Source organism: Salvelinus namaycush, chromosome 1, assembly GCF_016432855.1.
Source record: "Salvelinus namaycush isolate Seneca chromosome 1, SaNama_1.0, whole genome shotgun sequence".
In the NCBI taxonomy this organism is placed as follows: Eukaryota; Metazoa; Chordata; class Actinopteri; order Salmoniformes; family Salmonidae; genus Salvelinus; species Salvelinus namaycush.
Genome location: NC_052307.1, coordinates 36495466 through 36511894, shown reverse-complemented (window position 1 = coordinate 36511894; position 16429 = coordinate 36495466). Strand labels below are relative to the sequence as shown.

The 16429-nt window shown below is 42.1% G+C and overlaps 2 protein-coding genes across 2 annotated transcripts in view; both read right to left on the bottom strand.

Moving 5' to 3' along the window:
• Positions 1-10315, bottom strand: part of LOC120055107 (testosterone 17-beta-dehydrogenase 3-like) — a 30782-nt gene extending 20467 nt beyond the window's left edge. The window contains exon 1 of the mRNA XM_039003028.1: positions 10165-10315. Coding sequence (XP_038858956.1) covers positions 10165-10315 — 151 coding nt within the window. The remainder of the gene's footprint in view (positions 1-10164) is intronic.
• Positions 10316-14206: 3891 nt separating this feature from the next.
• On the bottom strand, positions 14207-16423 carry LOC120055099 (39S ribosomal protein L41, mitochondrial-like). The gene is made up of 2 exons (XM_039003016.1): positions 16359-16423; positions 14207-15241 (listed from the first exon to the last, which is right to left on the bottom strand). The coding sequence occupies exon 2, from the start codon at positions 15201-15203 to the stop codon at positions 14796-14798; it is 408 nt and encodes a 135-aa protein (XP_038858944.1). The 5' UTR covers positions 15204-15241; positions 16359-16423; the 3' UTR covers positions 14207-14795.
• Between the last annotated feature and the right edge of the window lie 6 nt (positions 16424-16429).

Here is a 16429-nt window from a genome sequence, read left to right as displayed (position 1 = left end):
GTAAAATACATTTAAAAATGACAAAGCAGAAACAGGTTTTTAGAAATGTTTGCAAATGTATTACAAATAAAAAACAAAAATAACGTATTTACATAAGTATTCAGACCCTTTGCTAGGAGACTCGAAATTGAGCTCAGGTGCATCCTGTTTCCATTGAACATCCTTGAGATGTTTCTACAACTTGATTGGAGTCCACCTGTGGTAAACTCAATTGATTGCACATGATTTGGAAAGGCACACACCTGTCTATATAAGGTCCCACAGTTGAAAGTGCATGTCAGAGCAATGAGGTCGAAGGAATTGTCTGTAGAGCTCCGAGACAGGAATGTGTCGAGGCACAGATCTGGGGAAGGGTACCAAAACATTTCTGCAGCATTGAAGATCCAAGAACACAGTGGCCTCCATCATTCTTAAATGGAAGAAGTTTGGAAGCAACAAAACTCTTCCTAGAGCTGGCCGCCTGGCCCAACTGAGCAATCGAGGGAGAAGGGCCTTGGTCAGGGAGGTGACCAAGAACCCGATGGTCACTCTGACAGAGCTCTAGAGTTCTTCTGTGGAGATGGGAGAACCTTCCAGAAGGACAACCGTCTCTGCACACTCCACCAATCAGGTGTTTATGGTAGAGTGGACAGACGGAAGCCACTCCTTAGTAAAAGGCACATGACATCCGCTTGGAGTCAGACTGGGGCGAAAGTTCACCTTCCAAAAGGACAGTGACCCTATGCACACAACCAAGACAGCGCAGGAGTGGCTTCGGGTCAAGACTCTGTGTCATGCCCTGATCTGTTTTCACCTGTCCTTGTGATTGTCTCCACCCCCTCCAGGTGTCGCTGATTTTCCCCAGTGTATTTATCCCTGTGTATCCTGTCTCTCTGTGCCAGTTCGTCTTGTATGTTCCAAGTCAACCAGCGTTTTTCCCGTTCTCCAGCTTTTTGCATTTCTCCTTTTCTAGTCCTCCCGGTTTTGACCCTTGCCTGTTTCTAGACTTTGTACCCGCCTGCCTGACCATTCTGCCTGCCTTGACCACGAGCCTGTCTGCCACTCTGTATCTCCTGGACTCTGATCTGGTTTTGACCTTTTGCCTGTCCACGGCCATTCTCTTGCCTACTCCTTTTGGATTAATAAACATTGTAAGACTCCAACCATCTGCCTCCTGTGTCAGCATCTGGGTCTCAGCCAGATCCCAGACTTGAACCCGATCAAATATCTCTGGGGAGACCTTAAAATAGCTTTGCAGCGACACTCCCCATCCAACCTGACAGAGCTTTAGACGATCTGCAGAGAAGAAATGTGAGAAACTCCCCAAATACAGGCGTGCCAGGCTTGTAGTGTCATACCCAAGAAGACCCGAGGCTATAATCGCTGCCAAAGGTGCTTCAACTAAGTATTGAGCAAAGGGTCTGAATACTTATGTAAATGTGATATTTCATTTTTTTTATTTTTAATAACATTTCTAAAAACCTGTTTTTGCTTTGTCATTATGCGGTAGTGTGTAGATTGATGATTTTTGTATTTTTGTATCCATTTTAGAATAAGGCTGTAACGTAACAAAATGTGGAAACAGTCAAGGGGTCTGAATACTTTCCCGAATGCACTGTAACCTTACCAAACGTAACATATCATACTAATTTGAGTGTACCGGATTTACATTTACTATATATAATTTACTTTATATTGATTCTGCCACGAGGAAACACTGGTACTGTCAATCGGTGGCTCGCTTTTGGAGTCAGGTCCAGGCATGGTTGTTATGTCATAATATCAGGGTTCAGATCAACCTTGTTACAGGATCTGAAAAACCACGATCCGTCAATGGGAAATATCATTATACTCTTGGGTATAGTGTTTATTTTTCCAGCAATATTAGTAGAAATGCTACAAATAGGGAGGTTCAGGACCCTCATAAGACATCATAGTGAAATGGAGAGCTGTATTGCAAATGGAAATAGCAAAATGGCATTATACTGGGAAAGATGGGTGAATCTGTGAACATCGGAGGGTTGGAGTTAAGATCAGAATGGTGGATTGGCCGCTGTGGGTGAAAATCCAGCACTTGAAGAAAGAAGAAATTAGGAATATATGTATAATTATTTAACTACAGGTACCATAGATGTGAGAGAAAATAGCTGTAAGTAGCAGTAGAAGTATTGTTGTCCATTAGTTTATCCCAATCAGGGTAGGTATGGTAGAGTAAAAAAGCAATTCAATTGATAGAATCCCTCCCCCCTTCCTCTAAAGTTGTCAGTGATGATATTCGAACACGCAACATTTTGGTTGCTAGACATTCAAGTTATACACCTGACCCTTCTTTCGTTTTTACCTTAAGTAACCTTCTGTTTTACGTAACCATTACCAACCATACTAATTTGAGTGCACTGAATTTACTTTTACTATGTTACGTCTAGTAAATGAGACCAGGCCGGTTTTGCATGGCCTGGTGCCATTCCATTGGTCATTAAGGGAAATCTCCACCCACCTGGGGCACTGGGCCATGCAAAATTAACTGGCCCAATTGATCATGATGTCACAGTTGGCTTGTTCTCACTGGCTGATGCATGATGGGTCCTATTTCAACCCTGTCATTTCTTTGTTTGAGAGACAGGACCGGGAACGGGTTGGTATGCTGACAGGTTTTTCAGGCATGATTAAGCCTGGGTTTTCTTTTGAACCCATTTTTTTAGTCCAGTTTCTTTTCTTTTGTAAATAATAGTACAATTCGCCGGCTGTTTAGCCTCACTCTGTTAAGAAAAAACTATTCTGCATCGTTGCCTCCTCACTGTTAAAATCCAACCGCCACAGGAGGTTGGTTGCACCTAAATTGGGGCTTGTGGTAATGACTGAATGGTACGAAATGATTTCAAGGTGTTTGATGCCATTCCATATGCTCAGTTCCGGCCATTATTATTAACTGTTCTCCCCTCAGCAGCATCCACTGCCAACTGCACGGTTAACTTCACACACACAGACACACACAGCTGTAGCTGTGGATAGTGAACATAAAAGTTCAGAATAACAACCTTCGAGATGGAACACGAAAGCCCCGGAATGTTCTTCTCTGAGGGGAAGGGAGGGGTGTTGAAGGGAGCGTTGGTTAGTGACCCTATTACAACAAAGGCAGCAGCATCTGAAAGCTGTGGTGTTTGGCTGGAGCTGAGTGGTCTCAGGGCTATCCAAGCTAGCCGGTGTCTCTTTCTCCCTCAATAGCAAGATGTGGTTATCTAGCCTCTGACTGTACAGTGTTAGGAATGTCTGTTCTTCTCCTCTTAACGCTAGTCTTCTCCTGCATCGCTTCAGGGCAGAGTGCTGAAGTAAGAAGTAAGCAGACCAGAAACCTCCCACATTCAAATTAGAAATCACACGATATGGGACACTACACAAACCAAATACACACACACACACACACACTGAAGGCTACACACACCCCAACCTAACACAGAAAAAGGCTTGATAGTGAAAGAAAAGAGAAACACACTCATGTTCATTTGATTTCCAATGAGCTGGAAAGACTCCTCCAAGTTAAGGGGAAAGAAAGGAATAATTCACCCTGGAACATACTGTTCTAGAGGCTTTTCCCCCCCCATGTACTTGATTGGAATGGAATGAAAGTGGAGCTTGGGAAAAAGGAGGCCGTCAGGCTGGGTATTGTTGGTCCTTTATGGTGAAAGAGAACACCACAGCTTTAGCTAGCACTGTGGGAGGCGGAACAGCTCAGCTCAGAGGAGAAGACGGCCCAGTAACACCAGGAGACTGCTGCCTCAGGAACACAGGAAGTTGATGTGTGTTTGTTTAACCTTCAGTCTGTGTTTGTGTGCATGTTTGCGTAGCCTTCAGTGTGTGTTTGTGTCCGTGTTTGCGTTTTGTTTGTGTTGCCCAGAAGATAATCTGTTAGGAAACTGACTCAGAGATTTGTAGCAAAGTCTTGTATAACTAAACCAAGATAGACCACAGCCTGTTGTATCCAATGGAAACAAATGAGTCATAGTGGGCAGAACAAGCAAGAAGGTGGGCAGATCCAAGCACGAGCTAGCGAGATCCTATTGGCGCATTCTAGCATACATCTGCATATTTCCGTTAGGGAACGCCTACTCTGAAGTGCGCCATGTGCAATAACTCAATTCGCCTGTGCATTTCGCCTGTGCAACGCTATTTTGAAAAACTTTTGCAAAGGGTAAAGTCTACAAAACTTAGTCCACTCTGTTCACAACAGATTTTAGTTATGGGACCAGAAAACTTTATTGAGATAAAATGTTTAATTGATGTGAATATGTGCAGAATGTCAGCCAAAATCCATCTCGTTCCATCTTCTCCCAAATGCTGGCCAGTGGGCTTCCTTTCAATACCATATTTGTTAGTGAGTGGAAACGCTAAGCGGATGCTTCACTTTCAGCCTCCCATAGAGGGCTGGCCATCATTGATGACCTCAGTTTAAATGTCATGCTGGTGTGTCAACATCACTGCCTGGTATGGCAACTGTTCTCTCTGCTACTGTACGACAAGCAGTACCGGAGTCTAGGTCCAAGAGGCTTCTAAACAGCTTCTATCCCCAAGCCATAAGACTCCTGCACATCTAGTCAAATGGCTACCCAGACTATTTGCATTGTCACCCCCCCCCCCCCCCCCTTACACCACTGCTACCCTCTGTTATCATCTATGCATAGTCACTTTAATAACTCTACCTACATGTACATACCACCTCAACTCACCGGTGCCCCCACACATTGACTCTGTATCGGTACCCCCCTGTATATAGTCTCGCTATTGTTATTTTACTGCTGCTCTTTAATTACTTGTAACTTTTATCTCTTATCCGTATTTTTTAAAAACTGCATTGTTGGTTAGGGGCTCATAAGTAAGCATTTCACTGTAAGGTCTACCTACACCTGTTGTATCCGGCGCATGTGACTTATAAAATGTGATTGATTTGATTTGATACAGCAGATTTTACACGTAGGCTACACGGCAGGGGTATTAAAACCTTATGAGGTCCGGAGTACTGCTGGTTTTCTGTTCTACCTATAATTAATTGCACACACCTGGTGTTCCAGGTCTAAATTAGGGAGTGAACGTTATTTATAATAAGAGTTACATGGAGAAAATCAGACCTCTCTGAAATTATAATGGATGGCCATCCCTTCAGCAAAATATATTTGATCTAAACGCTCCCTGAATGCTTGGAGAGAACAAATAAGTGACCCTCCCCTATACCCAAAATAATAATTAAAACATAGTGGATAGCAGAGAACATGCCTACCATTTACCCTCACTTCTTGGACAGACCAGAGCCGTAGATATGCAGTTTTAGAAACTGTTCTTCGTCCTGTAAGCCTTACATGGCAACGCAGGAATTTTTATAGTGCACAGGGCTGCGAGTCATTAGGTTGTGGGTTCACAGACCACCATGGACAAGAGTAGGGGTGGAAATATCTCCTTTATAGTTCAAGCATTGCATGAATCTATCATCGTGTTTGCAGGTCCGAGATAAAATAGCCTTTTATAAACATTTCATGCAATTCTCCATCATTTTACATATTAGCAGAATTGTTTTAATTAATACCACACAAATTACAGAAATTACAGGCTAAGAATGGACAGAGAGATAGGCCTGTGTGTTCATCTTATCATATTTCTCTAATGCCAAATCAGTGTGTCTTGTTTGCAATGAAACTGTCCCTGTTGGCAAATAATTCAATCTGAGACATAGTTAGGAATCGGAGCATGGTACTTTAACAATGTAGGGCTACCTTTCCACCCCAGACAGAGTAGACCTACTGACGCAGGGACATGTAAGCTTTAACTGCTGGCTACTCTTCTCCATTGCTTAACCCAACGAGAAAAGTGTTTCCACAAAAGCTGTCTGGGTTTAAACATCTTCTATTGTACAGAAAATGAATAGCTTAATCGACTGATAGGTGACAGAATTATTTTACTTCCAAGCTGAGTACGCTTTTTGTCTCCCGGCTATAGAAGGTTGTAGCTCAGCCTCTGAATGTCAAAGAACAAAACAATGATATCCCCATATGCATCGGTCACGTCTTTCCCAGGTATTTTACAGCTTGTTTCTAGCATAAAGCATTGCGGACCAGAGCAATGTCATAGATCACTTTATATAATCAGATCTGTTTTATTTTCTTCTAAATCTTAAGCTAACAAGGGGTAGGCCTGTGCTTTGTGTCATTTACTTTAATAAAATGGTAGGCCTATGGCATACCCTCTCATGCCCCCTCAAGATTTGGCATGGGTCCCCAGATCCTCAAAAGGTTTTACAGCTGCACCATCAAGAGCATCCTGACCGGTTGCATCACCACCTGGTGTGGCGCTACAGAGGCTAGTGTGTACGGCCCAGTACATTACTTGGGCCAAGCTTCCTGACATCCAGGACCTATGTATATATACTAGGCGGTGTCAGAGGAAGGCCCAAAAAATAGTCAAAGACTCCAGTCACCCAAGTCATAGACTCTCTGCTACCGCACGGCAAGCAGTACCGGAGCGCCAAATCTAGGACCAAAGGGCTCCCAAGCCATAAGACTGCTGAACAATGAATCAAATGGCCACCTGGACTATTTACATTGACTCCCCCCTTGTTTTTACACCGCTGCTACTCACGGTTTATTATCTATGCACAGTCACTTTACAAATTACCTCGACTAACCTATACCCCCGCACATTGACTCTGTACCGGTACCCCGTATATTTAGCCTAGTTATTGTTGTGTAATTTTGTTGTTACTTAAAAAAATATAAAAAACCTTTCATTTATTTAGTAAATATTTTCTTAACTCTATTTCTTGAACTGCATTGTTGGTTAAGGTCTTGTAAGTAAGCATTTCACGGTAAGGTCTACACCTTTTGTATTCCGCGCATGTGATAAATACAATTGTATTTGAATTCGAGTCTTGGTTTTAACTTAACAGCCCTAATTTCATCTGTCAAACAGGTAGGCCTACCTGTTGTTTTTTTAAATAGGAAGAAATAGGCTCCAACACAAAGGCCTGTTGTTGTTAGTAAAGTCTAATTAAAATGAAGATGGTTTAAATGAATTATGCATACTTGAATTTGCCTACTTTCAGGACCATGAGCTGTCCATTTCCGATTGATTGTGCCGCGGCTGCTGCTTCAAGTTTCAGCAGCACAATATAAATTACTTGAATCTGGTTTATTGTGAGGTCAATAACACTGATAAATACATCATGGGCAAGAAACATTGTTTTTAATCAAATTAATTATAGTAGTAGCAAGCTATCAAAGTTGACCTCCGGTCCTCCTTCTCATCTTCGCGGACTAGCCTATATAGGCTATAGGCTAATCCGCGCGCAAGACTATTTGGACTGCAGTAGGCCTAATCCCAAAATATTTCCAGAAGAAACCTTTGACTTTCCTCCAGAACTGCCACCGTAGGCCTACACAGCACAGACATTAGTTAGCCAGCACACAAAACAGTTTGGGATCAGCAAGAGCAGAGCAGGCTGGGGCTCAGGGTTGGAATATCCAGCCTAGTTTTATTTACACCATCCCAGCAGCTATATTAGAAATATAACTTTGCTCTGTGCTTCTCCATGCATGCACTACATAGCCTATAGGGTATGGGTCATTTGATTGAGACCACACTAAATAGCCTATAGGCACAATTGACATTGCCCGCCGAGTGGAGAATCAGAGATGAGGGGCGGCATCGGGCACACTTGATATATAGCCTAATAACCCTCCCCCGTTTTCCTCTAGGTAACCATTCTGTAAATTTCGATCCATCCCTTGGAGGGGAAGAATGACAAAAAGCAGTCGAACTGGTTTCGAGGTTCAGATTTGAATTTGAGGGATATAGGGTATACAGTATACAATTACATGTGATAGGAAAGGACAATACTAATACACCAGGGGTATTCAACCAGGGGTCCCACAGGGGGTCTGTGAAAATATACACTGAGTGTACAAAACATTAGCAACATGCTCTTTCCAAGACATAGACTGACCAGGTGAATCCAGGTGAAAGCTATGATCCCTTATTGATGTCACCTGTTAAATCCACTTCAATCAGTGTAGATGAAGGAGAGAAGACAGGTTAAATAAGGATTTTTAAGCTGAGAGCCAATTAATACATGGATTGTGTATGTGTACCATTCAGAGGGTGAATGGGCAAAACAAAATATTTCACTGCCTTTGACCGGGATATGGTAGTAGGTGCCAGGCGCACTGGTTTGAGTGTGTCAAGAACGGCAACGCTGCTGGGTTTTTCACATTCAACAGTTTCTTGTGCCAACTTGACTCAACTGTGGGAAGCATTGGAGTCAACATGGGCCAGCATCCCTGTGGAATGCTTTCGACACCTTGTAATCCTTGCCCCAAATGAATTGAGGCTGTTTTGAGGGCAATAGGGGGTGCAACTCAATAGTAGGAAGGTGATCCTAATGTTTTAGGACAAAATCAACTGTTCAGAGGAGACTGTGTGAATCAGGCCTTCATGGTCGAATTGCTGCAACCAAACCACTACTAAAAAGGACCCCAATAAAAAGAAGAGACTTGCTTGGGCCAAGAAACACGAGCAATGGACATTAGACCGGTGGAAATCTGTCATTTGTAAAATATAAAATATATTTTGATTTGTCTTACACTTTTTTGGGCTACTACATGATTCCATATGTGTTATTTCATAATTTGTCTTCCCTATTATTCTACAATGTAGAAAACCCCTTGAATGAGTAGGTGTCCAACATTTTGACTGGTACTGTATACATAACAAAAGTATAATATAATGACGAGATGCTTATGTCTCCGCCCTAACAATGAGAGTCGTTGTCCCAAAGGCGGGAAGGCAGACTACAAGATTAGGTCCAAAATAAACCCATAAAAATGCATTGGGTTTATTTTGGACAGATTTTGGCGAGAGTGAAACCTCTCCCTTTGCCTCTTCCTCTCTGCCAACAGTAGAAAAGAGGGGAATATCTTCTTTCGCTTGATGTTAACTTTGTTTCACCTAATATTGAGGAAATTACACTAATTGGAGCTAATTACACTCACTGGAGTATCTGACATAGGCTTTGATAAAGTACCCGCGAGTACCAGTCATGGCAAATTACGCTGTCTGCTGGCACTCTTTCTTGACTTGGAATTACATTTTTGCCAACATATTGCTAACCTTTGTTTAACCAGCTAAACAGCTGCAATTAGCGAACGTGTTTGAGACAGGGGTGTCACCCAAAGCTGTGTTGTATTCATTAGGTATGTCTTTCAAAGATGCATTACAAGCGCTAATTTTTTATTTTTTTGTATTTACATGACAATTAAGTATTACCTAACATTCCATAATCGTCACAGCCCTAGTTTGGAGTTACATTTCTAGCTAATAGGCTATGTTAGAGTTTACACTTCTTTCAATGTTAATGTGGGCAGGTCAAAATAATGAAAAAACGATTGACCAATTTCATTTCAAAATATTGGATTACTTGTCCTTGTCATCATCATTCACCGGATAATATGATGGGGGTCCCTGGGTCGCCGGTTTGCCTGGGTGTGAAAAGGTTGAAGACCCCTGCCGTACACCGTTTACACTTAGTTTAAAGTATCTAAACAGTGTGTAGACATCATGCTCGTTTTTCCTGGGCTCTATATCAGTCAGTTCGATAGTCTCCCCAGGTGACCCTGTCAGATGACACACTTCATCCCCACCAGATAATACAACGTGTCAACATGACATCAACGTGATAATAAAATGGCATTGATAGCTGTGGTGTAAAAAAACAACCTTCATTTACCCACCTATATTCTATAAAGCCTCCTTACTGATCCACCCAGCTGTGAGTGACCTTATAGAGTGTTTCCCAGACATTTAAAGATCTGGAAAATGTTTTAATAATGGGCTTTAATCCCGTTCCAGATAGAACTCTTTGTTCTTCGGTATAATTTGCACAGTGGGGTCACCAGTTGCCACATTTCATTACATCCAGTACAATACCTTAGAAGCAAGTTGAGACCACAAGGTGGAACAGGGACTGAAGTAGGACTTTGTCATGTAGTGCTCATACAAAGACTCAATTTACATCATTCGTTTTTAAAACCTCATGAAATGTGTTTACAGATTTTTCTTCCTAATAAGTTACTTATAATCGGTAATGTAACTTCAGCGCATGTCAGTTATTTATTCTGGGTAAACACACACACAGAGAGAGCTCACCTGCCCACTCTCCCATTGATGTAAAGAAGGAATCTGGCTGCGGAAAGCAAACTCTGGGATAAAGCATCTTAGCGAAGCGGACCATTTTCACTCCATAAAAGACTACGACTGCAGCACCAAGGCAGACAAAGAACAGCTCCATTAAATCCATGGCAAGATCCACTGGCTCTTTAAGATTGTCTGGCTGCAACAACAAACTCGGCCTGTGTGTGAGAATGTGTATGTCTGCTCTGACCACAACACAATTCCTCAGCCCAGACATACACACTGGGGAGTGTCAGGGGGAATAGACAATCCATAGCCACTCCCCCCCCCCCCCCCCCCCCCCCCACACACCTCTCCTGTAGGCTACACAAACCAAACACACACACACACACATCAAGCTACACCTCCCCTTTCAGTTTAGTACCAAGCATGCAATTTGTCAGATGTAGTCCCTGCCTCTCTGTATCAAATTCAGATTACAGAGTTAGTGTAGAAAGGTTCTTGTGCATTTCCTACCAGCTGCCTTCTTGCTGAATCAAGACAACTTTCTGGAAAAAGCCTTAGTGCTATCCATATGGTATGGACTGTATCTAAGCTATTTTGACATGGGTTACACAGGAAAAAAAACAGCCATGATTGCCAGGAATCACAACTGGAAATAAGACTAGACTAATGGATGCAATATTCTGTACTAGGTGTCTTGGATACTCAGTTTCACCAGCGCATTGAAGAAGACACACTGCTGTGCACAGGCACGGCCTTTAAGGGCTTTATTTGTACTGTTTGAAAATGCATGTTGGCCTTCTTAAGAATGCATCAAGGAGACTATAGTAAATGGAAAGAAACAGAGACAAACCCACGCATTTGCCCAATGCAAGTGCTTGTATGCAGCAGACACAAACAAGAAAATAAGTGTAATTTACAGGTGACCTTACATCTGGGAATAATCTATTCTGACTCTCACACCCTCCCCCCAACATTCCCACACAGATCACATCATATGACAGTTGATTCACTGATCTTTTGACATCTTTCCTTGCGGACCCATTTTATCCAGGGATAACAGTGAATATTGTGGCATTTTGTCACCCTGAACCACAGTTCATTAAAAGGCAGAGTATGCTTGAAGTGCTTGATCAAGCCAGATGGCTGGGGTTTGTGTGCTTGTGTTTTTTATCAATTTAAGGGACCATTTTGACAATAGCCCATCTGTAATGTATTTTTGTAGGCAAAAAAAAACAAAACAATTACCCTACTCCATACTGAAGATGGTAAGTACATGCAGTACTAATTACTGTACTTGCAAAATACATAAGAGTATTTCTAAAATGGGAAATAGTTAATTATCTCAATCTTGTGGTTAAATACTATTGTCTTCATTCATACGGTAGCTGCTGGTGGCAACAAAATATTATATTTAATCAAGACGCAACTTCCCTTACAAAAAAGCATTATGGGATTCCTATAGGAAACTATACACTGAGTGTACAAAACATTAAGAACACCTGCTCTTTCCATGACAGACTGACCAGGTGATTGCAGGTGAAAGCTACAGTATGATCCCTTATTGATGTCACTTGTTAAATCCACTTCAATCAGTGTAGATGAAGGGGAGGAGACAGGTTAAAGAAGGATTTATAAGCCTTGAGACATGGATTGAGTATGTGTGCCATTCAGAGGGTGAATGGGCAAGACAAAATATGGGATTCCTATAGGAAACTATACACTGAGTGTACAAAACATTAAGAACACCTGCTCTTTCCATGACAGACTGACCAGGTGATTGCAGGTGAAAGCTACAGTATGATCCCTTATTGATGTCACTTGTTAAATCCACTTCAATCAGTGTAGATGAAGGGGAGGAGACAGGTTAAAGAAGGATTTCTAAGCCTTGAGACATGGATTGAGTATGTGTGCCATTCAGAGGGTGAATGGGCAAGACAAAATATTTAAGTGCCGTTGAACAGGGTATGGTAGTAGGTTGCCAGGCGCACCGGTTTGTGCAACACTGCTGGGTATTTCCACACTCAACAGTTTCCCGTGGGTATAAAAAAAAATTGTCCACCACCCAAAGGACATCCAGTCATCTTGACACAACTGTGGGAAGCAATACAGTCATGGGCTAGCTTCCTTGTGGAACTCTTGACACCTTGTAGACTCCATGGCCCAACGAAATCAGGCTGTTCTGATGGCGGGGGGGGGGGGGGTGTATGTTTTGAACACTCAGTGTAAGTCTTCTATAGTAAGCTTATAGTATTCTATGATCTTGTATCTGTATCTATGACAAGCAGGTGTTGCTGTGGGACGAGAGGAACACGTGCCAGCCTCTCAGTGAGAATGCCCTGGGTGGAGGAGTGTGGTGACTGAAGTGGCATCCTACCCATGAGCACTTGCGACTGCCACATCCTTCACTGCCAGGCAAGCAAGCCCTGGGGAGTCTGAACGGGGCAAGCCTGCACAGGCTTTCACCACACATTCGAGTGAAGCGTGAGAGCTAAGGCTAGACAGTGACATGAAGCTCACATGAAAACGTAACCCTTTACAACTACCATGTCTGATTGATTTTTAAAGGGGCAATCCAACCGAAAAGGTTTATAGTACTAATTGTAATTTAAGAGCTGGTAATGTTTTGTCATTGTGTCAAACCTGTATTTTTCACTTGTTCCTCTAGAGGGCAGCGGAAGAGCATGTTCCGTCCTAGCCTCCTACACAACTACCTGGCCTACAGGGCAGACTGATCCCACTTGTCCCTGGAACAGCCTCCTCCCTGCTCCCATCTGTAGACCACAGAGCAAAGACAGAGAGCCATGAGGATTAGGTATGAATCTCCAGCTACCAGCTTCAACACCTCCTTGGAGGATGACGCAGGATGTTACATACCTGGGCGCTGATCCCCGCCACCTGCTAGCTCTGTGGGAGGCCCACCTCCTTATTCCAACCCTTCAGAAGACAGCACTGCAGTGTCCTGCCTAATAGCCAGCTGCTCATTCTATGACCACATGCTTCATGTATGGCGCTGGGACTGGACCCCAAAGTTACATACCTGGTAGCCTGCACCGTGAAGACCCAGGGGATGAGAGAGGGAGAGGAGCAACGGACGAGCGCGATGGTTGCCAGGCAGGAGCACCACCACCAGGTTTATTTTGAGACTTGTTTTGTTTCATTGGTCAAGCCCACAAAACCAAAGGGGTATAATAACGCAGGATCAATGAGTTAGCCAGCTAACTTTGACAAACAACCAGAAATAACTATTGATTTTCTGGTTCATTAAGTTAAACTTAGTGCCTTCAGAAAGTATTCACACTCCTTGACTTTTTCAACATTTTGTGTTGAAGCCATAATTTTTTGTGTTACAGCCATAATTTAAAATGGATTAAATGTAGATGTTTTTGTCACTGGCCTACACAAACACAATATGGAATTATGTTTTTACAAATTAAACAGTATTCAACCCCTTTGTTATGGCAAGCCCAAATAATGCTTGTAATCGTTAATGATAACAAAAGAAACGGAGTGAAGTTAAGCACAGGCAAAATCCTAGACGAATACCTGGTCTGTTTTACATCAGACACTGGGAGATTAATTCACCTTTCAGCAGGACAATAACCTAAAAACAAGGCCAAATCTACACTGGAGCAGTTTACCAACAAATTAAAATGGTTGTCTAGCAATGATCAACAACCAATTTTACAGCACTTGAAGAAATTTGAAAAGAACAAATGGGCAAATGATGCACAATCCAGGTGTGGAAAGCTCTTGGAGACTTACCCAGAAAGTAGTGGCTCAGGTGTGAATACTTATGTAAATGAGAGTTCTGTATTTATTTTTAGATACATTTGCTAACATTTCTAAAAACCTATTTTCACTTTCTCATTATGGGTTATTGTGTGTAGATGGGTGATACAAAAATATATTTAATGAATCTATAATTTATGCTGTAAGGCAAAAAAATGTGGACTAAGTTAAGGGGTCTGAATACTTTGACGGCATTGTATGTGCTTTTGGATGGGTCAATTAGACCATGGCCATATCAAGTTAGTTATCAAAAAATAAAAAGTGATTTCAGAATATTTATTCAAGTTAGCTGGCTAACTCATTGATCCCACTTTGTAGTATACCCCTCTGGAGGCAGAGGCAGAAGAATGCATATTATATTTCCCACGACCGTACCTGCCTCGCTTATTTCAATGTTCAAAACACAAAACAACCAGCACCAATTATTTATTTTTTGAAAATGTCAAATCTTCAAGATGGAACACTTTTGGTAAAAAGCAAAGAGTGATGAAAATACATATTCACATGTAGATTTGTACTGAAAGTGCTATATCTTGGAGACTTTACTTCCGACATGTCCCCATTGTTGGCAACCATATCAACAGTGGACTAATGAACAAAATACTAAAATATGTTTGAGTGAACTATCCCTTTAACGTATGCTAAAGGGATAGCCCAACAGTTTGAGTCCAAATACCACATACTAGTACTTTCAGCAAGCACATTCACAATACACCACGGTCCAGTAACATATGATCAGCTCAGCGGTCTCAAATGGTTAGCAACTACTTGACCTCCCAACACAAACAAAATTAGTTAACGATTCTTGATACTAAGTCAGAGTTCCAGATAGATCAGATTGGGTGGCCTTTTTATTGTATAAAGTTCTTTGGGTATAGTTTAAATAACTTTCCCTCCTGCGTGGGCTCAAATCCGTATTTCTCCAGCTGTTCCTTATCAAAGGAGCCTTCCTCAAAGTCTTTCTGGATCTGCTGGGCCACAGCCTCGGAGAACAGACCCTCAGGGGTGACAGCGGGCTCCGTTCCAGCCGGGGTGCGGTACGACACGTAGGGCTTGAGTATGAATCCCTCCAAGTCAGGCACCACAAACTGGGGGATCATTGCCTGTACTGGAACAAATTTTCTGCTGGAGGTTAGTACTCCTGTTGGCTGTGCCCCTCTGCCTTTGTAGTGAGTCATTGAGCCACGTTTGCTGGTGAATTCAGCCATACGATCGGCTCCTCTCACAATGCCCCGTCGAAGAGCATTCAATACGCCCATCGCATCGAAGAGTTTTGGACTCAAACTGTTGGGCAAATCTGTATGGAGTCAATGAAATGGGTGAGATTACAATGGGTACTTTGGTAGCTAACAACAGTAAACATAGCTAAATCACTATTTCCTCACTGCTAGGAACCTACCTCTACCAGTTCTTTCACATTCGTTTAAATCAAGTAAAATGAGACTGGGATGAAGAAACAGAATAAAGTAAGCATTTTAACTATTGACCGTTTGAAACCCCTGTGTGAAAATGTGAGTCAAACTGTTGCAAGATATAACACATTTTTATTTACAACGATGGCTACCAAAAGGCAAAAAAGCCTCCTGCGGGGACGGAGATTAAAATATTGTTTTGCTAAAAATATTGGACAACACACACATCACGACAAGAGACACCACAACACTACATAAACTAGTATAGTGTAGATAATCATTGTACCAGTTAAACCGCTGTGAAATATAGTTTCCATAACCAAAAACATTGTTGTTTTAGCTGTTTGAAGCTGGTGTACAAAAGTAAAAGAGCAAAAACAAAACTTAACGGGAGCATAAAATACTGAACATAGAACAGCTTTACCGCTTCTTAGTCTTGCTTTCAAGTAGAATGATTGATCTAAAACTAAAATGTCTATGCAAATTTGACCAGGTCGACCGAAAAGTTACATATTGCCACTAATTGAAATACTGTAGAACTACATTAATTCATATGGAGGGTGCATTGGAGTCAACATGGGCTTCTTCTGGAGAGTGCCAATACGGTAGTTTCAAAGCCCATCACTGGCCAATATATAGCATTAACAAGCCAGGGTTTATATACAACAGTATTGTAAACATGACACATTAACACGTTCCATATTGTAACTGTTGCTACCTGAAGACATATTCATTGCGAAAAACGTCTGGGCATTGTTGTCTACGCATAGCTTTGTTGGTAGCTGTTGTTAGCTAGCGTTATTTAGCTTGGTTTTGTACCCATGTGTTTTGCTAGCACTAGAGTAGTTCGCTAGCTAGCAAAAGACACGGGTCAACGACACTTTGACTCTCTGTTTCTAAATAGCTGTACGGTCATTGTTGAAGTAGAAAGCAAGATAAGCACTACATGGCGATTAATATCACTTTAGCGATAATATGTGTAAAATCTATAGCTACACTCACCTTGAACAGCGCCAATGGCAAGATAGACACATTCGAAGACCCCGACGTCAGAATAAAACGTTTTGTGATTG